Source organism: Anoplopoma fimbria, chromosome 15, assembly GCF_027596085.1.
Source record: "Anoplopoma fimbria isolate UVic2021 breed Golden Eagle Sablefish chromosome 15, Afim_UVic_2022, whole genome shotgun sequence".
NCBI classification, from domain to species: Eukaryota; Metazoa; Chordata; class Actinopteri; order Perciformes; family Anoplopomatidae; genus Anoplopoma; species Anoplopoma fimbria.
The window spans coordinates 16,972,573-16,991,892 of NC_072463.1; the positions used below are offsets into that span (position 1 = coordinate 16,972,573).

The 19,320-nt window shown below is 40.8% G+C and overlaps 4 protein-coding genes across 5 annotated transcripts; 3 read left to right on the forward strand and 1 right to left on the reverse strand.

Annotated features, from left to right (window-relative positions):
• Window positions 1-585: 585 nt before the first annotated feature.
• Window positions 586-5,503, forward strand: LOC129103215 (probable histone deacetylase 1-B). 2 transcript variants are annotated; one of them, XM_054613560.1, is made up of 14 exons: window positions 586-773; window positions 1,536-1,648; window positions 1,750-1,867; window positions 1,968-2,042; window positions 2,167-2,305; window positions 2,591-2,732; window positions 2,815-2,907; window positions 3,010-3,118; window positions 3,248-3,388; window positions 3,662-3,770; window positions 3,913-4,043; window positions 4,171-4,323; window positions 4,501-4,552; window positions 4,643-5,503. In XM_054613560.1, exons 1-14 carry the CDS (start codon window positions 722-724, stop codon window positions 4,668-4,670), a joined length of 1,455 nt encoding a protein of 484 aa, XP_054469535.1. In that variant the 5' UTR covers window positions 586-721; the 3' UTR covers window positions 4,671-5,503. The 2 variants fall into 2 exon arrangements, with proteins under 2 accessions (XP_054469535.1, XP_054469534.1); XM_054613559.1 differs by having other exon boundaries at window positions 587-773; window positions 4,171-4,341.
• A 99-nt stretch (window positions 5,504-5,602) lies between these two features.
• On the reverse strand, window positions 5,603-10,148 carry tmem54a (transmembrane protein 54a). The gene is made up of 6 exons (XM_054614518.1): window positions 9,989-10,148; window positions 8,496-8,692; window positions 8,281-8,340; window positions 7,723-7,920; window positions 7,475-7,612; window positions 5,603-5,987 (listed from the first exon to the last, which is right to left on the reverse strand). Exons 1-6 carry the CDS (start codon window positions 9,999-10,001, stop codon window positions 5,847-5,849), a joined length of 747 nt encoding a protein of 248 aa, XP_054470493.1. The 5' UTR covers window positions 10,002-10,148; the 3' UTR covers window positions 5,603-5,846.
• A 1,751-nt stretch (window positions 10,149-11,899) lies between these two features.
• Window positions 11,900-13,797, forward strand: LOC129103778 (uncharacterized). The gene is made up of 7 exons (XM_054614372.1): window positions 11,900-11,948; window positions 12,033-12,207; window positions 12,289-12,341; window positions 12,477-12,561; window positions 12,645-12,730; window positions 12,821-13,628; window positions 13,710-13,797. Exons 1-7 carry the CDS (start codon window positions 11,900-11,902, stop codon window positions 13,729-13,731), a joined length of 1,278 nt encoding a protein of 425 aa, XP_054470347.1. The 3' UTR covers window positions 13,732-13,797.
• A 2,826-nt stretch (window positions 13,798-16,623) lies between these two features.
• Window positions 16,624-19,142, forward strand: LOC129103616 (zona pellucida sperm-binding protein 3-like). Its single transcript, XM_054614163.1, has 9 exons — window positions 16,624-17,072; window positions 17,144-17,256; window positions 17,334-17,407; window positions 17,492-17,666; window positions 17,748-17,853; window positions 17,936-18,021; window positions 18,103-18,188; window positions 18,279-19,000; window positions 19,082-19,142. Exons 1-9 carry the CDS (start codon window positions 16,680-16,682, stop codon window positions 19,118-19,120), a joined length of 1,794 nt encoding a protein of 597 aa, XP_054470138.1. The 5' UTR covers window positions 16,624-16,679; the 3' UTR covers window positions 19,121-19,142.
• Window positions 19,143-19,320: the final 178 nt, after the last annotated feature.

Genomic DNA, 19,320 nt, shown 5'->3' on the forward strand with positions numbered 1-19,320 from the left:
TATATTTATGTCTTATTTAGTATATCCGTCTAGAATATTCTAAATAGTGTGGTGACATGTGGCACAGGGCTGAAGAAATAGAAAGAATATTCAAATAAAGTACATAAATTAAGAAAATAACAGTAGATGATTAAATAGGGTTATATTATATATTAATGTTATTAAGTACAGCTCATATACTTTATGGAAAACAGAAAAAAATGGGTACTTTGGTCAACATACAGTACCAGTCAAAAGTTAGGACACACCTTCTCATTCAATGGTTTTTCTTTATTTTTTTCTTCTACATTGTAGATTAATATTGAAGACATCCAAACTATGAAGGAACACATATGGAATGATGTGGTAAACAAACAAATGCTCAACAAACCAGAATATGTTTTATATTTTAGATCCTTCAAAGCAGTTGAATGAGAAGGTGTGTCCAAACGTTTGACTGGTACCTTACATTTTCATTACTTCTGCAACAGTAAATGGAGTTGTTTTTTCCCACATGGTGATAGTGATACTTTTACTGCTGTTAAATAGTGAAAGTATGAGATGTCCATGTCGTGAAACACCTTCAACACGAGCCACAGTACAAAGGGAGGGAGGACGGTGTCGCCCCCTGTGGACAGCAGCTGACACTCCTCCCCCTTGATTGGACGGAATCAAACTATCCGCCTCTCGTCCTGTTGTCTCCTGCAGTGTGCGGTGAAACCGGCCAAAAAAAAGCACTAAAATGGCGCTTACTTCCCAAGGAACAAAGAAAAAAGTTTGCTACTACTATGACGGTGAGTACTCAGGTGGTTACATTGTAGCGAGCGGGCGCGCGGATGAATGGACTCCGCCGCCTCGCGCCAACAAAAGGTTACAGTTTATTCCACCGCCTGCTAAGCTCGCGCTAGCTCGGTGAGCTAGCGCGAGCAGCAGGCGGCTTCCATCATTCTCCGTCTGAACCCGCACGGGCTGCTAATGCCCCCGCGGGGTCTGCTCGGTGGTCCCTGAATGCACCGTTTCCCCTCTAAATGTGTGTAAAGCCGTCCACGCGCCGGATGTCCGTGTTTGAGCCGCATCAGTCGAGGTCACGAGCTAAAGCGCTAACAATGGGGATGTCAGTACTTCATTGTCGCCGCAATTAACGCCAGCCACCGGGCTCGAGTTAAAATGGCTCGTGGTGCTACACCTCCAAATGCGTACGGGGAGTACGGGCGTGAAATGACGCTTTAGTCGACATGAGTGTGTGAGTGTGTGTGTGTGTGTGTGTGTGTGTGTGTGTGTGTGTGAGCGTGCCACCGTGCACGTGAAGCCGAGCACACTGTGTAGTTCCATTGAAGCGTTTTCACGTCGTCCTGGTCTCCACCGACCTGCACGGTGGTTTAGTTGGAGACCCTCACGAGCTGACCACTGCGTAAACCTGGTCTTGAACAGGAAGTTGGTGTGCTCGTGTTTGCTTTCTACTCCATGAATACATTTGTCCCACTTTTGCACGTGAAATAAACTAATAATTCTGTGTGGTGTGTGTTTTTTATTTTTATTTATTTTTTTATTCCCAGGTGATGTTGGGAATTATTACTATGGCCAGGGCCACCCCATGAAGCCCCACCGAATCCGCATGACTCACAACCTGTTGCTGAACTATGGACTCTACAGAAAGATGGAGATATACGTATGTTACATTACATTACATTACAGTGCTTCTTCAGTCAGATTACTGGACCTCACCGGCTCTTCTTGTCCAGAAACTGACTTTTCCCCTCTGTGTTTCAGCGTCCACACAAAGCCAGCGGAGAAGAGATGACCAAGTATCACAGCGATGATTACATCAAATTCCTGCGTTCAATTCGACCCGACAACATGTCCGAGTACAGCAAACAAATGCAGAGATGTAAGTTGTGTCAGAGATGTAGTTTGATTTTTGTTTTCATCAAACTAAATGTTTTGCAATAGCAGCAATGTGTTTTTATTTCTCTGCTTCTGCTTTGCAGTTAATGTGGGAGAGGACTGTCCAGTGTTCGATGGTTTATTTGAGTTCTGCCAGCTCTCGGGAGGGGGCTCTGTTGGTAAGTTGGTAAATACTGCTCAAGCAGTGACATGCTCTGTGTTGGACAGTCATCATGCCATCGCTGCTCCAGTAATCTGTTCAATTCAGTAAAAGCAGGCTGTTAATTCTTCTCTGTGATCCAGCCGGTGCGGTGAAGTTGAACAAACAACAGACAGACATCGCTATCAACTGGGCCGGAGGCCTGCATCACGCCAAGAAGTCAGAGGCCTCTGGGTTTTGCTATGTTAACGACATCGTACTTGCTATTCTGGAGTTACTGAAGTGAGTACAAAAGCCCTATATTAGCCACTCAAGTATGGGTTTGTTTTGAATAAGTGGGCGATACTCTGCACGGTTGATCAAAATGTCTTTTTTGGAAACTAATGATGAGTTTTGGGTCCCGTTATCCCCTAAATAGTCATTAGACATTTGTTTTATATATATATATATATATATATATATATATATATATATATAATTTTGAAAACTACCAAAGGCTGCTAAATGTTTTTCTCATAGGCTAGATCAAAAGTTTTAGGACTTAAGTGACCTTTTCTGACTTTCCAGATACCACCAGAGAGTTCTGTACATAGATATTGACATCCATCATGGAGACGGTGTGGAGGAGGCCTTCTACACCACAGACCGTGTCATGACTGTGTCCTTCCACAAGTATGGGGAGTACTTCCCCGGCACAGGCGACCTGAGGGTGAGCCTGGATAAAATAAGCAGACAATTCACATTGTCATCAAAGTCATACAGTGAGTTGACCTTTGCTTTGTTCTCTGCAGGACATTGGTGCTGGTAAGGGTAAATATTACGCTGTGAATTACCCACTGAGGGATGGGATTGACGATGAGTCATATGAAGCCATATTCAAACCTGTAAGTAAACAAAGACATTTGTTGACTGTGGTGTTTTGGCTATTTGAGGTCTCCCTTGATGGACAGCAGCATTTGAGAGAGTGGATGTTGTTGTGTTTGTAGATCATGGCCAAGGTGATGGAGATGTACCAACCCAGCGCCGTGGTTCTGCAGTGTGGAGCCGATTCTCTGTCAGGAGACAGGCTCGGTTGCTTTAACCTCACCATTAAAGGTAATTTAATGGTGAAACCTCTCCCTCTCTCCTGATGAGACTTCAAGCAAAGTGGTCTGCAGCTATCTTTATGTAACATTTAACTGAGAAAGAAAATATATATTTTTTTTTTACCCATGCTGTGCTCAGGTCATGCCAAGTGTGTGGAGTACATGAAAAGTTTCAACCTGCCACTGCTAATGCTGGGCGGAGGAGGCTACACCATCCGTAATGTGGCACGCTGCTGGACATATGAGACTGCTGTGGCCCTCGATACCTCCATCCCCAACGGTGAGTGTTTCATGCCCATTGTCTGGTTTTCATTTTGAGAGATGATTTCTCTGTAAACATAATGTGGTGTATTGGAAATAAATAAATTGATGAATTACTGAATTCAGTTTCCAGATCCTTTTGATTATTAAACCCAAAATATTAAAGTAGCATTGGTTGCCCAGCAGGTGAAAAGAGAAAAAATATACTTGTGGAACCTTTAGTAGCCTCATACAGATGGTAAAATAAGTTAATTCATTGACTTGTATCAAAAATGTGAACTCAACTTGACAGAGCTCCCATACAACGACTACTTTGAGTACTTCGGACCAGACTTCAAGCTGCACATCAGCCCCTCCAACATGACCAATCAGAACACCAATGACTACCTGGAGAAGATCAAGTGAGTGCATCAACCTGCCATTCAGTTATTGTTTATTTATATTAGTTGTGAAAAAGTTGAGAATTTGGCTAAATCAAAGGTAAAGGTTTGCGTCTCAGGTTGTTTAGCGGTCTGTACATTAAACCTGCTTTCCGTCCTCTAGGCAACGCTTGTTTGAGAACTTGCGCATGCTGCCCCACGCCCCGGGAGTCCAAATGCAGGCCATCCCCGAGGACGCTGTTCAGGAAGACAGTGGTGATGAAGAAGAGGAGGACCCCAACAAACGCATCTCCAGTAAGAACCTCTCATATAGTCCTACTGTTCAATTAGCATTAACGGCGTATCCCCAGCGTCTTTCAGTAAAACATTTGAAATAGAGTTCCATGTTTTGATTCGACCCTTCCCCGCTGTCGATGTTCAGTCCGTGCTCACGACAAGAGGATAGCATGTGAGGAGGAGTTCTCTGACTCTGAGGATGAAGGAGAAGGAGGCCGCAGAAACGCAGCCAGCTTCAAGAAAGCCAAGCGAGCCAAAACCGAAGGAGAGAAAGAGGGAGAAGAAAAGGAGAAGAAAGGTGAGGAGGAAACAAAAGGTATTTATCCATTTTTTCTTTTTTTTCCTTTTTTACATTTTCACTCCCCCATTTCATGTCATTATTTAAGTACATCCTATGAGTTAACATTTGAAGTCGGATCATCCTGTAATACAGAGGCTGTGTTATTACTTCTATGAATTTGTTTTTCTTTTACAGAAGTAAAAGAAGAAGAGAAGGTGCCAGAGGAAGAGAAAATGGACACCTCAAAGTGAGAAAACCGTTCACACACTTATCGACCATGTTAAGGAAGTGGCTTATTGGGTATGTTAATAATTTCCTTTCTCTGGGTCCTTTTTAGGCCAAAAGAGGAGTCCAAGACACCCTGAGGTCCTCAGCAGCCAACGATGCCAAGGCAATTGATCAGAACACATCTTAAAGCAAGATTGTTTTGAATAAAACATCTTTCCAGGCTGCTGCTGTGGAAGTCAGTGAAGAACTATATCTTTGTAATGAGACCCTAACCCTTCAAAATGGGATGGGGATCTAAACGTTTTCTAGGACTCCTTTTCAACCTTACCGGTTTATGGACTGAGGTCAAACTGAGTATTGTTTTTGTATTCTTTCTCATTTTTTTATTATTAATCTTTTTATTCTATGACTTTTGCTTTTCCCTTGTGATGTAACTCTGTAAAAATGGCTTAGTACATGTATGCTTTTATATATCTGATGGATTTAATTTATTTAAATCATAGATATTTTGGCTACCCGGTTTGTCTTACAGTCCCACTTTTGTCATGTGTCTTTAAAAATGCAGTTGAAGCATGTTTATACAATAGATCCCTTTCTGTAATGCATTTGTGTCACTGGTTTTGTCTGCGAAGGTCATCGAGAGTGGTAAAGACGGTTGTGTACACCTGAATACCTTTTTACATGACACAATGCTAAGGAAATTACAGTTCTATATTTTAGGTTGTAATTTAGTATGTGCCCTTTGAACGTTGACATCTTAATATTTTTGGGACTTCTGGTACACATTAATAAAATTGTTTAGGTCCTGTCTCATAATTGCTGTAGTCAGGCTTAGATTCCACTGGAAGCAAGACAAATGCCAGAATTCATTTGTTGTATATATTTGTATTCTGAAAGCTGTCATTTAAATCTGACCCCAGTGTGCGTTGACCACACTTTTTACACCAATAAAAACTGCCCTGAAAAGTTACCGAGCCTTGTTCTGTCAAGTTTTTCAAAATAAGATTGTTATAATATATTAAGTCTGACGAAATGATTGACTCAGCTACATTTTAAAGATACAGGTGACAGTGCTCTGTTTTTTATTTTCAAGACAATACCCAGTACACACTTACAAAATCTGACAATTTAAAACAAAACCAATGGCAGTATTTATCAGGGAAATATAATGCCATTGCTTACTTAAGTCCCACAAACGTTTTCTTCAGACATTTAATGTGTAACAGACACACTCTATTAAAAACTTTACAGATGTTTCATTCTATCCAGTTAAGACAAGCGGTTTGCAACCTATCTCGGTAGGTTTAGCTGGTTCAGAGCCAAGCACTCTGCTCCACTGCAGTGTCCTCCAGCAGTTCATCCTGCTCTGCAGGCTCGGTTCCAGCATCGCTCTCTGGATCCCGTTCTGTAGGCGGCGGCGACGACGCAGTTTCAACAGGTCCGAGACTACGCACCTGAAACATAACAAGAATTTCATTTAAGAAGCTACCTCGCATAAATCCATAGTATTAAAGGGTAACAAGAAAATCACATCTGAAAAGAATTAAAACGACTTCTTGAATACAGACACTTAACAATTTTCATGTTTTACACATAATGATTCAACTTGTTCAAGGTTAAACATCTGACCAAAAAGCGGCAAGTTTATAGGAATGTCTCGGCCGGTAAAACGTGTTAGTCCAGATCATATTGTAAAGTTAATTGACTGTTTTAAATAATGTGATTACAATGTTCTTAAAACATAGCAATTAGTGTCATAAGTACCTATTATGATTTCTATATGCATTAGTAAAGTTCAGTGATAACATCAACTGATCACTGTGCTTTTTCAGTTAACTTCAAGCTGACCTTCAACCACAGATCAAACCATGTGATCATGCACTGAGACTGCATGAGATGATGGACACTGTTCACACGCTGCTCTGTTCAGGTTTGTCTTGAACACAGGTCTAGACCAGTGGCTTCTATTTGTATTATATTCAATCAAAGTCACAGTGCTATTTGTGGGTATAATGAAGCCATGTCAATTAACTGTTAGAACCATGACTTGATCAAATGCTTTTTTTCCACTAAGCCTTGTATAGAATAGTTGGTATGCTGCAATAAATGAACGTAAGGCAGGAAAGTGCTGATTTATTTTGTAAATATATGCACTTCCCCTTAACGAATCAGGCTACAATTCATAATTTGTCCCTTTCACTGCGTGGATTTTTCAGTTCTATTTAAAAGGTTGTAGAAAATTCACTATTTAAATGAAGCTTAGATGAAGTTCAGTCAGGAAGACTCTCTTTCCACTCTCATTCATTCATTCATAAATTCAAAAAATCGTTCATTATTTCTCTGTCTCACTCTGTCTTTGCGATCTATCAGCTGATATGGGCCTTCACTGAACCAACCAGATTCTGCCACGATCTCCCTAAGCCAATCACATTGTTGCAATTAAAAAACTGTTGTGCTCTCTGCTTCTGTCAGTTGTCATTTCAGTAAGAACCAATGCCTTCTCCAGCCAATTCACCTCCAGTCTCCATCATATCCAGGAATTCAACCCCCTTCACCAGCACCACCACCAGTGTCTAGACTCCAGGGACGACATTCCTGATCTAACCACAGCATCACTTACCCCTTTAATATACTACGTCATGATGGAGTTTAATCACCAAGGACTTTTCCCAATTCATCATTTAATTCATGCATAATAAATGATTGTTTCATTCCAAATGAAGTCTCTCCTGATTGAACTGTATTTGTTCCGGTTTGGAATGACATATACATCACTACCCAATTTACAATTATGCTGTAAGCATTTTTTTAATTTAAAAAAAGGCAACTGTCTGACTGAAATAACTGACTATATGTGACACAGTAGGACAACGCAACATCTGCATGTGACAAATAATAAAGGGGTCAGTCTAGCACTGTCAGTGATCCGACAGCAGCTTACCAGTCTGCCCCGGGTCGGCCTCTTCCTGCACGGACAGAGGTAGAGGAATGAGGTACAGGCAGCAAAGCAGCGCAAGGAGAACACCATTTCCAGCACGGACATCGAGATGAGAAGCACCCACAGAATGATTGTGGTTCCCTGGTTGACAAAAAAGATGACGCCACATACCTCTGATCAATACACACTTCTCTTTCTTTTTTCAGCAATTCAAGTCAATATAAAAACTGAAATATTTATGTTCGACTTACATAGATACGGGTTGGGTCGAAGGGGCACTCGTATGTGATGCTGGATGAGGCGATGTCGATATTATCAGAAACCGTGCAGTGTGTTAGTAGGCCCTGTCCTTTATTAATGATGGCTTCCACCATTGAAACTGACAAGCCCAGGGAGGAGGCAATTGACAAGAGACCTGCCAGGAAGCTGAAGACCAGCAGGACCCACTTCTGCAAGGACAACACAAGTTAGTTAGTAAAAACATAACAATGGATCTAGTGTGTGAAACACATGTTTCCCCCTTAAAATATAACATGCTTTTAATGTCAATTAAAAGCAAAAGGAAAAGCAAAAGGAACATGGGGTAGAAATTGCAGAGTCCACTTAATGAGGGAAGACATGCAATATTTGAATTCCATATCTGCATGTGCATGTTAACCATTCATACGGATATCATCTTCTGTATGTTTACACCCATGAACTCACTCAAAAACCAAGGGCAAGTTCTAACAAGACCCAGCAAATGACTGATGTGAGTGCTGAATGGAGGAGTGAGACGCTGTGCCAAAGAGAGGGGGAACAGTATTTACCAGGATCCTGTTCCTCTTGTTTTTGGACAGGACAATGGCAGTTATTCCACTTATTATTCCCTAATGGGCACAAGAAGAAAAAAAGAGACAGATCATTCATCACACATACAGATGATACAAAATTACAAAAAAACTATTTTAAACCACCCTCCGCTATTAAATATCAATTTGCTTTGAAGTTCTTTATGCACACACTGAGTTTTCACACCACTTACCACCAGGCCTGCCACAATAGCAATGACATTAGAGATGGCGTACACCATGGTCCGGGCCCGATGGTGCACGTTGATGTGCCTGAGCACAGCGCCGTGCACCAGTGCGCCAAGAAGAAAGTTGACATGGCCCACTAGCACCAGCCCCAGCCCCATCTTCATCAGGGCTTTGTTGTCCTTGAGGTTGGCACAACATACTCCTAAAGGAAGCAGAAAAATGTTATTTCAACTTCATAATCTTAATTTAGTGTTGAGCATCGTGACTTTTGCCACGAAGAAACTATTTAACCTCAATGTGTGACGACAGTCTATATTACCGCACTGAAGCATGCAACCCTAATCCCATGTTAGAGTATGTAAATACCAGCTGTGTGAGCATCAGCGCTGTTGACAGGAACACAGTATACAAGATGAAATTACAGAGCACACAGAAGTTTATTCAATGTGATGTGAAATATAGAACAAGCTGTAACTTGGGTACATTGAGAGGTTGTGTGAGAGTTTGCGGTTTCGGCACAGCAAAAAGAAAGCAGGCCAGCGGGTAGTACACCATGACGACACTTTTAGCATCTCCAATCATATCCAACCCCTGCAGAGATGGCTAAAAATCTCATCCACTGCATTGCTGCAAATTGCTGCAACTATGGTGACAAATTCAGAGGTCTGAGGGGGATTGTACTGTTTTTTTTTTTTTCTTCCTTCCTTTGAGGAAAGGTGAAGCAGCAGTCACCCATAACTGCCTAGCCTCCCCTGAACCACACAGGACAAAGCTTTGGGTGGGGTATTCAAACATCCACCACCACATTTAACTGGCCCAAGGGGTCAGTGAAGAAACACATATCTGCTCCTGGTCTCATTCAAACCTTTGTCTGGGTGCCGTAGAAAAAAAAAAGTCACTGTGTTTTGGTCATAATATTGTTGGTGTAGTGGTTGCTGCCATTCAAGTACACATAATCACATATTGTTACTGTAATGTTCATACCCTGACAGAAACACTGATAGAATTTACACCGTCAAGTAGTGATTGTGTCAAACTTAATATATTCTTCATTGCAATATGATATTTTTTCTGATAGCTACACTTCAATACTGCTTGATGTCTGGCACTTTATTAAGGTGATATAGTAACGATAGCATGTACACCGTGGGACCCATAATATCCTCCAACAACAACAGCCCGCAATCATAAATCCTAGGCAAGTCTATATGATGGTTACCTCAAAGTTTACCCCCAAAGTTTCTCTTTTATTTAGGTGAAACTCAAAAAACTAAACTAGCAGGCTTCTCCAATATGAGAGATTAAACAACTTTATAAGTTAGAAAGGTTTTCGTTGATCTAGATTAACAGAAAAAAATAAGATCACATTGCGTTTCCTCATCCAAACACCAGAAAAAGCTACGTTTGAGTTAAGGACTGCCTAGACCACGCCTAAAAAACTTTCGCACGCAACATATATTCTGTCACTTAAATGGAACACACCTGAAAGTGAACTTACCTAAGCTCCCCATGGTGGATATTATATCAACCTTGGATCATATTAGTGTACAAGGTGTATAAAAATCATTTCTGACAGCTGTTCGACACTACGTTGTTGGTGCGTCGTTGTCTTCTCCTACTGCCGCTCACCTTCGGACACACTGGCGTTACCTTCCGCCTACCTGTGCGGAAGCTCCGCCCCTAAGCACGCTCACTATACAAGAAGAGGAGGAAAGTTATGTATCTGATAAAAACACATGCAACTCTGTCCACATAAGCGGTTAATTGTATTGACTGTCCATACTTGAAAGGAAAATTATAAAATCATAACAAGAATAAGGCCTATATTATAAGAATAAGTATTATTTCTACTAGAGGTTAAGTACAAACAGTTATTCAAACCAGTTCCACCTTTACCAGGTGCAACAATAAAGAGATGTACACATTAATGCCACACTAATTAAATCCAGTAATTTATTCTGAACTGAGCCCTTCTTATAGTAGCCCACTTTACTGTTAGCACTTTAAATACATTTTGATGCTAATACTTTTATACTTTTACTTAACAGAGTATCTTTGCACCGTGGTATTGATATCACTGTAAAAGATTCAGTATTTCATCCACCACTTTGTTACGTGTCTGTATTAAGCCTGATTATTTAGTCCGTTGAGTCCTTTGAATGATTAAATGCGACCTGGTCCACACATACATAGATTTATATAAAAAAAGAAATGTATTATGAGCTACATTTTATTTTATTGGATTATTATTATTATTATAGCACAATACCCATCAAAATATCACAAAGTCATAAATAAGTTATTGTTTAAGTTGGACATTTTTCTTCTTCAAGTGAATAACACTGCTTATATTGCAGATGGTGAAGACTAGAACATTTAATACAATATATCTTATCTGTAAGGCCTTAACAAAGACTGGATATCTGAAATATCTGCAGTCTTGAATAACATGAAAAGAATGCACAATTTCCATATTTTAAGTTTTTCTTAATAAGTGCTTCTAAATGTCTCCCTTCTCACATTTAATCACACAAATAACATAAAAAAAGCATTTGGTCTCTCATCTGAATGCAGCATAATTGGCTGCGGGTCTCGTTAGCCGGATTGCCAGCACCTGTCCCTCCTGCCCCTGCACCTTATTAATGACACACCTGGGCAAGGAGGTTTAGTCAGAGTGGTTGGCACACTTTGAGGTTTGCAATGGGGGAAATAGAGATATTTCTTTGCCTTATTCTGGGACATTATATTACTGCTCAATCAGTAATAAAAAATCAGGATGCCACATTTTTCCATGACGTCCCAGGATTTATTGATGGCATCGTACCTCTTCCCTTTGAAAGAAATTTTGATTTACCTTCACATGACACGATCTTCAGCTCCTGGCGGACTTGGAGCCCTGCCTTTCACATGCTCTCTGAATTACCTCCCATCCCCTTTGTTCCCAGAGTAGAAGTGTTTTGTGACGAATCAAAGATAACTATTTTGGTAGATAAGAGGAGCTCCAACGGATTCTTGCTGACTGGAGAGGAGATACAGTTTGGTGACGGCTGCTATAGCAACAGAGAGCTACCAAACCAATTTGTCTTCACTTACAGTTTGGATGAGTGTGGAACTACACCTGTGGTAAGTTGACCAAATTCTTAACTAGTCACTTTTAGTTCCAGTTTTTTTAAGTGTTTGTTACTTTCCTACAGATGCAGAATGGCTTTGTTAGGTTTACCAACTCTCTCTACTTGAATCTCAAAACAACTCCCACCACCTGGTGGCCAGCTCCGCCCACAGTTCACATCTCTTGCGTCCCAAAAAGGTCCATTCACTGAGTTACATTATCATTTGTAAGTGGCTACAAATAACCATACTTAAGGAGAATGCATGTCTTTTCAGGTCATATCCAAACTTCTTTGACTCAATGACATTTCCTGAAAATGGAAAGACCTTTAACATCGACGCCATGAATCGTGAGTAATGTGAATCAAGAATATGCTTTTCGGGTTGGCTTGTTTAATTTGTAGTCACAAATGTTTGTTTTGTTGCCTATGCAGCCTCCTGGACCAGCACTGCAGACTCTAATATCTATACAAGAGGTCAGTCTGTCAACCTCCAGGTTTCTGCCAAAACCATGCCAGAGCGGCAGCAGCTTTTCATCCAGTCCTGTTTTGTCTCTGCATCTCCTGAGCCTCATACTAGGCCCAAGCAACCAGTCATAATGAATAAAGGGTAAGCAGCCAATTGGTTGAATTATTTGTTATGTTATTTTTCCATGCTCTAATCTCCTGTGATGCCGTTGCCCTCTGCCAGGTGCACAGCCCCATTGGGTTCCCCTCATGCTGTTGTACAATTTGTGGCCTCTGGTAGAGCGGATGTGGTTAATTTAGTTCTGAACACATCTTATCTAATTTCTGAGGTGAGTTTTGATAATTTCTTTATTTTACTGACATGTTTCTGCTGTTCTAACTGTATGACCTTGTTAACACTCTCTTCTGAAGCTGTACATCCACTGCAGTGTCTTGATCTCAGACCAGGGGTCAACTTTGGCTCTAAATCATGCAACTACAACTTGATCCAGTCAAGGTATTTCTACATTTATCACATGTATTTTGTGACCTTTTTCATGACTTGGTGCAAGTTTTTATTTCATTTTTTTTTCTCCCTAGATGGGAGGACCTTAGTGGTAATGTAGAAGTATGCAAGTGCTGTACATCAAAGTGTAAAGGTCTGCAAATCAAGAACCTTCCTGAAGGTCGGTGCTTTGTTTTGTCAAAAGGTGCCACAATAAATGGAGTTTCTGTTCTCTTAACTCCACAGTGACTGACCTAGCGTGTCGTTTCAGGTGCCAAGGCTATGGTCAGCACTGGCCCCTTTGTCATTGTCGAGAAACCTATAGAGCCACGTCTCTCTGAATCGCAAGAAACCTCCAGTGCTCCTGTTGCAGAAGCCATGCAGTCTGATCGTGCAGTGACTGAGGCCACAATTGTTTCTGGTACATCTGTATCAAGACTCCCTCAGGCTGTGGTGGTTGTGAGTCAGGACCCAGTTGCCAGGCTGACCTTTTGGCTACCTGGACAGGTGCGAGATACTGGACACAGCGAGAAGATCAATTCTGAGGACATTTTGACATTTAAGTTACAGGCAAGTGACATCTGGTCAAATGAGATTCAACCTTCATCCACAGATCAGGAGCCTCTTCTGAACATGCCCACAAACATGGTCATAGATCAAAGTGCAAATGAACTAGGAAGTGACTTTAATTATCTGACACTAGTTGATGGATTGGCAATTCCCAAAGAAAAAAGGCGTTTTGGAAGATCTGGAATTTTTGACACAGAAGCTCTACAAGATGCTGACATCCTCTTGACGGCTGACATGAATGTGAATGTCCTAAACCAGAATGATTGTAACAAAATGAGAGAGGGGCTGGCAGTGACGCCCCAAGAAGAATCAGATGATGCCCAACCGATCGTTCGTTCGAAACTCCAGTTTTCCAAAGGCACCGATGGCTCACAGACGCTGAGTTATGAGGAAGATGTTATGAGGCAACAAAGTAAAGGTGTGATTGGAAGATTTTGGAATGATGGGATACAAAGAAAACAGGAGCCCAGAAGGAGAGGGCTGCACTCAACTTTCCTGGATTTGTTGAGGTAATTCTATTCTATTCTATGTCAGTATTTTCTAAGCATGTGGTTGAGACTAACTTGTTTTTCTCCATCTCTTATCCTCAGGAGGATGGACAAAGCAGAATAATTGCATCTTTAATATGAATATTTTCTAATGGCACTTCAATAAATAAATAAATGTATTGAGAAATAAAATGACAGTAGCCTTTTTTCTTCTAAAGTCTAAAAAACCGACAGCATTGCTTCTGTGAGTGCCTCTAGTATTCCCACCCAGATGTCGCTGTGGGGAGTTGGGCTCTGCAGTTAGGACGGTACAGTGCGCTCTCTCCCCTCTACAGCGCATGCTCAGTAGTGTTTTTCTTTTTTTTCTATCCCATGCGTGACCCTGGTCACTATTTCGTCCGCACTGCCACACTCTATAAAGTGCCCATGAGTTCCCTCACGCAGTCTCTTTCCCTGGCCACAAAACAACCGTGAGTGTCTAACTCACCGTTCTTGAAAAACTTAAAATAAAAATAATATAAAATCCCAAAATCTTAATAAAAACAAGAACATATACTTGAAGAAAATAAAAATGTTTAAAAAAAAAAAAAAAAAATCTAATCTTAATTTAGTGTTGAGCATTGTGACTTTTGCCATGAAGAAACTATTTAACCTTAAAGTGTGACGACAGTCTATATTATCGCACTGAAGCATGCAACCCTAATCCCATATTAGAGTATGTAAATACCAGCTGTGTGAGCATCAGCGCTGTTGACAGGAACACAGTATACAAGATGAAATTACAGAGCACACAGAAGTTTATTCAATGTGATGTGAAATATAGAACAAGCTGTAACTTGGGTACATTGAGAGGTTGTGTGAGAGTTTGCGGTTTCAGCACAGCAAAAAGAAAGCGGGCCAGCGGGTAGTACACCATGACAACACTTTTAGCATCTCCAATCATATCCAACCCCTGCAGAGATGGCTAAAAATCTCATCCACTGCATTGCTGCAAATTGCTGCAACTATGGTGACAAATTCAGAGGTCTGAGGGGGATTGTACTGTTTTCTTTTTTCTTCCTTCCTTTGAGGAAAGGTGAAGCAGCAGTCACCCATAACTGCCTAGCCTCCCCTGAACCACACAGGACAAAGCTTTGGGTGGGGTATTCAAACATCCACCACCACATTTAACTGGCCCAAGGGGTCAGTGAAGAAACGCATATCTGCTCCTGGTCTCATTCAAACCTTTGTCTGGGTGCCGTAAAAAAAAAAAGTCACTGTGTTTGGTCATAATATTGTTGGTGTAGTGGTTGCTGCCATTCAAGTACACATAATCACATATTGTTACTGTAATGTTCATACCCTGACAGAAACACTGATAGAATTTACACCGTCAAGTAGTGATTGTGTCAAACTTAATATATTCTTCATTGCAATATGATGTTATTTTTTCTGATAGCTACACTTCAATACTGCTTGATGTCTGGCACTTTATTAAGGTGATATAGTAACGATAGCATGTACACCGTGGGACCCATAATATCCTCCAACAACAGCCCGCAATCATAAATCCTAGGCAAGTCTATATGATGGTTACCTCAAAGTTTACCCCCAAAGTTTCTCTTTTATTTGGGTGAAACTCAAAAAACTAAACTAGCAGGCTTCTCCAATATGAGAGATTCAACAACTTTATAAGTTAGAAAGGTTTTCGTTGATCTAGATTAACAGAAAAAAATAAGATCACATTGCGTTTCCTCATCCAAACACCAGAAAAAGCTACGTTTGAGTTAAGGACTGCCTAGACCACGCCTAAAAAACTTTCGCACGCAACATATATTCTGTCACTTAAATGGAACACACCTGAAAGTGAACTTACCTAAGCTCCCCATGGTGGATATTATATCAACCTTGGATCATATTAGTGTACAAGGTGTATAAAAATCATTTCTGACAGCTGTTCGACACTACGTTGTTGGTGCGTCGTTGTCTTCTCCTACTGCCGCTCACCTTCGGACACACTGGCGTTACCTTCCGCCTACCTGTGCGGAAGCTCCGCCCCTAAGCACGCTCACTATACAAGAAGAGGAGGAAAGTTATTTATCTGATAAAAACACATGCAACTCTGTCCACATAAGCGGTTAATTGTATTGACTGTCCATACTTGAAAGGAAAATTATAAAATCATAACAAGAATAAGGCCTATATTATAAGAATAAGTATTATTTCTACTAGAGGTTAAGCTACCCAGGAGTACAAACAGTTATTCAAACCAGTTCCACCTTTACCAGGTGCAACAATAAAGAGATGTACACATTAATGCCACACTAATTATAATCCAGTAATTTATTCTGAACTGAGCCCTTCTTATAGTAGCCCACTTTACTGTTAGCACTTTAAATACATTTTGATGCTAATACTTTTATACTTTTACTTAACAGAGTATCTTTGCACCGTGGTATTGATATTTTTACTGTAAAAGATTCAGTATTTCATCCACCACTTTGTTACGTGTCTGTAGAGTTAAGCCTGATTATTTAGTCCGTTGAGTCCTTTGAATGATTAAATGCGACCTGGTCCACACATACATAGACTTATATAAAAAAGGAAATGTATTATGAGCTACATTTTATTTTATTGGATTATTATTATTATAGCACAATACCCATCAAAATATCACAAAGTCATAAATAAGTTATTGTTTAAGTTGGACATTTTTCTTCTTCAAGTGAATAACACTGCTTATATTGCAGATGGTGAAGACTAGAACATTTAATACAATATATCTTATCTGTAAGGCCTTAACAAAGACTGGATATCTGAAATATCTGCAGTCTTGAATAACATGAAAAGAATGCACAATTTCCATATTTTAAGTTTTTCTTAATAAGTGCTTCTAAATGTCTCCCTTCTCACATTTAATCACACAAATAACATAAAAAAAGCATTTGGTCTCTCATCTGAATGCAGCATAATTGGCTGCGGGTCTCGTTAGCCGGATTGCCAGCACCTGTCCCTCCTGCCCCTGCACCTTATTAATGACACACCTGGGCAAGGAGGTTTAGTCAGAGTGGTTGGCACACTTTGAGGTTTGCAATGGGGGAAATAGAGATATTTCTTTGCCTTATTCTGGGACATTATATTACTGCTCAATCAGTAATAAAAAATCAGGATGCCACATTTTTCCATGACGTCCCAGGATTTATTGATGGCATCGTACCTCTTCCCTTTGAAAGAAATTTTGATTTACCTTCACATGGCCCTGCCTTTCACATGCTCTCTGAATTACCTCCCATCCCCTTTGTTCCCAGAGTAGAAGTGTTTTGTGACGAATCAAAGATAACTATTTTGGTAGATAAGAGGAGCTCCAACGGATTCTTGCTGACTGGAGAGGAGATACAGTTTGGTGACGGCTGCTATAGCAACAGAGAGCTACCAAACCAATTTGTCTTCACTTACAGTTTGGATGAGTGTGGAACTACACCTGTGGTAAGTTGACCAAATTCTTAACTAGTCACTTTTAGTTCCAGTTTTTTTAAGTGTTTGTTACTTTCCTACAGATGCAGAATGGCTTTGTTAGGTTTACCAACTCTCTCTACTTGAATCTCAAAACGACTCCCACCACCTGGTGGCCAGCTCCGCCCACAGTTCACATCTCTTGCCTCCCAAAAAGGTCCATTCACTGAGTTACATTATCATTTGTAAGTGGCTACAAATAACCATACTTAAGGAGAATGCATGTCTTTTCAGGTCATATCCAAACTTCTTTGACTCAATGACATTTCCTGAAAATGGAAAGACCTTTAACATCGACGCCATGAATCGTGAGTAATGTGAATCAAGAATATGCTTTTCGGGTTGGCTTGTTTAATTTGTAGTCACAAATGTTTGTTTTGTTGCCTATGCAGCCTCCTGGACCAGCACTGCAGACTCTAATATCTATACAAGAGGTCAGTCTGTCAACCTCCAGGTTTCTGCCAAAACCATGCCAGAGCGGCAGCAGCTTTTCATCCAGTCCTGTTTTGTCTCTGCATCTCCTGAGCCTCATACTAGGCCCAAGCAACCAGTCATAATGAATAAAGGGTAAGCAGCCAATTGGTTGAATTATTTGTAATGTTATTTTTCCATGCTCTAATCTCCTGTGATGCCGTTGCCCTCCGCCAGGTGCACAGCCCCATTGGGTTCCCCTCATGCTGTTGTACAATTTGTGGCCTCTGGTAGAGCGGATGTGGTTAATTTAGTTCTGAACACATCTTATCTAATTTCTGAGGTGAGTTTTGATCATTTCTTTATTTTACTGACATGTTTCTGCTGTTCTAACTGTATGACCTTGTTAACACTCTCTTCTGAAGCTGTACATCCACTGCAGCGTCTTGATCTCAGACCAGGGGGTCAACTTTGGCTCTAAATCATGCAACTACAACTTGATCCAGTCAAGGTATTTCTACATTTATCACATGTATTTTGTGACCTTTTTCATGACTTGGTGCAAGTTTTTATTTCTTTTTTTTCTCCCTAGATGGGAGGACCTTAGTGGTAATGTAGAAGTATGCAAGTGCTGTACATCAAAGTGTAAAGGTCTGCAAATCAAGAACCTTCCTGAAGGTCGGTGCTTTGTTTTGTCAAAAGGTGCCACAATAAATGGAGTTTCTGTTCTCTTAACTCCACAGTGACTGACCTAGCGTGTCGTTTCAGGTGCCAAGGCTATGGTCAGCACTGGCCCCTTTGTCATTGTCGAGAAACCTATAGAGCCACGTCTCTCTGAATCGCAAGAAACCTCCAGTGCTCCTGTTGCAGAAGCCATGCAGTCTGATCGTGCAGTGACTGAGGCCACAATTGTTTCTGGTACATCTGTATCAAGACCCCGTCAGGCTGTGGTGGTTGTGAGTCAGGACCCAGTTGCCAGGCTGACCTTTTGGCTACCTGGACAGGTGCGAGATACTGGACACAGCGAGAAGATCAATTCTGAGGACATTTTGACATTTAAGTTACAGGCAAGTGACATCCGGTCAACTGAGATTCAACCTTCATCCACAGATCAGGAGCCTCTTCTGAACATGCCCACAAACATGGTCATAGATCAAAGTGCAAATGAACTAGGAAGTGACTTTAATTATCTGACACTAGTTGATGGATTGGCAATTCCCATTTCCCATTTTGGAAGATCTGGAATTTTTGACACAGAAGCTCTACAAGATGATGACATCCCCTCGACAGCTGACATGAATGTCCTAAACCAGAATGATTTTAACAAAATGAGAGAGGGGCTGGCAGTGACGCCCCAAGAAGAATCAAATGATGCCCAACCGACCGTTCTTTCGAAACTCCAGTTTTCCAAAGGCATGGATGGATGGGATACAAAGAAAACAGGAGCCCAGAAGGAGAGGGCTGCACTCAACTTTCCCGGATTGGTTGAGGTAATTCTATTCTATTCTATGTCAGTATTTTCTAAGCATGTGGTTGAGACTAATTTGTTTTTCTCCATCTCTTATCCTCAGGAGGATGGACAAAGCAGAATAATTGCATCTTTAATATGAATATTTTCTAATGGCACTTCAATAAATAAATAAATAAATAAATGTATTGAGAAATAAAATGACAGAAGCCTTTTTTCTTTCAAAGTCTAAAAAACCGAGAGCATGGCTTCTGTGAGAGCCTCTAGTATTCCCACCCAGATGTCGCTGTGGGGAGTTGGGCTCTGCAGTTAGGACGGTACAGTGCGCTCTCTCCCCTCTAC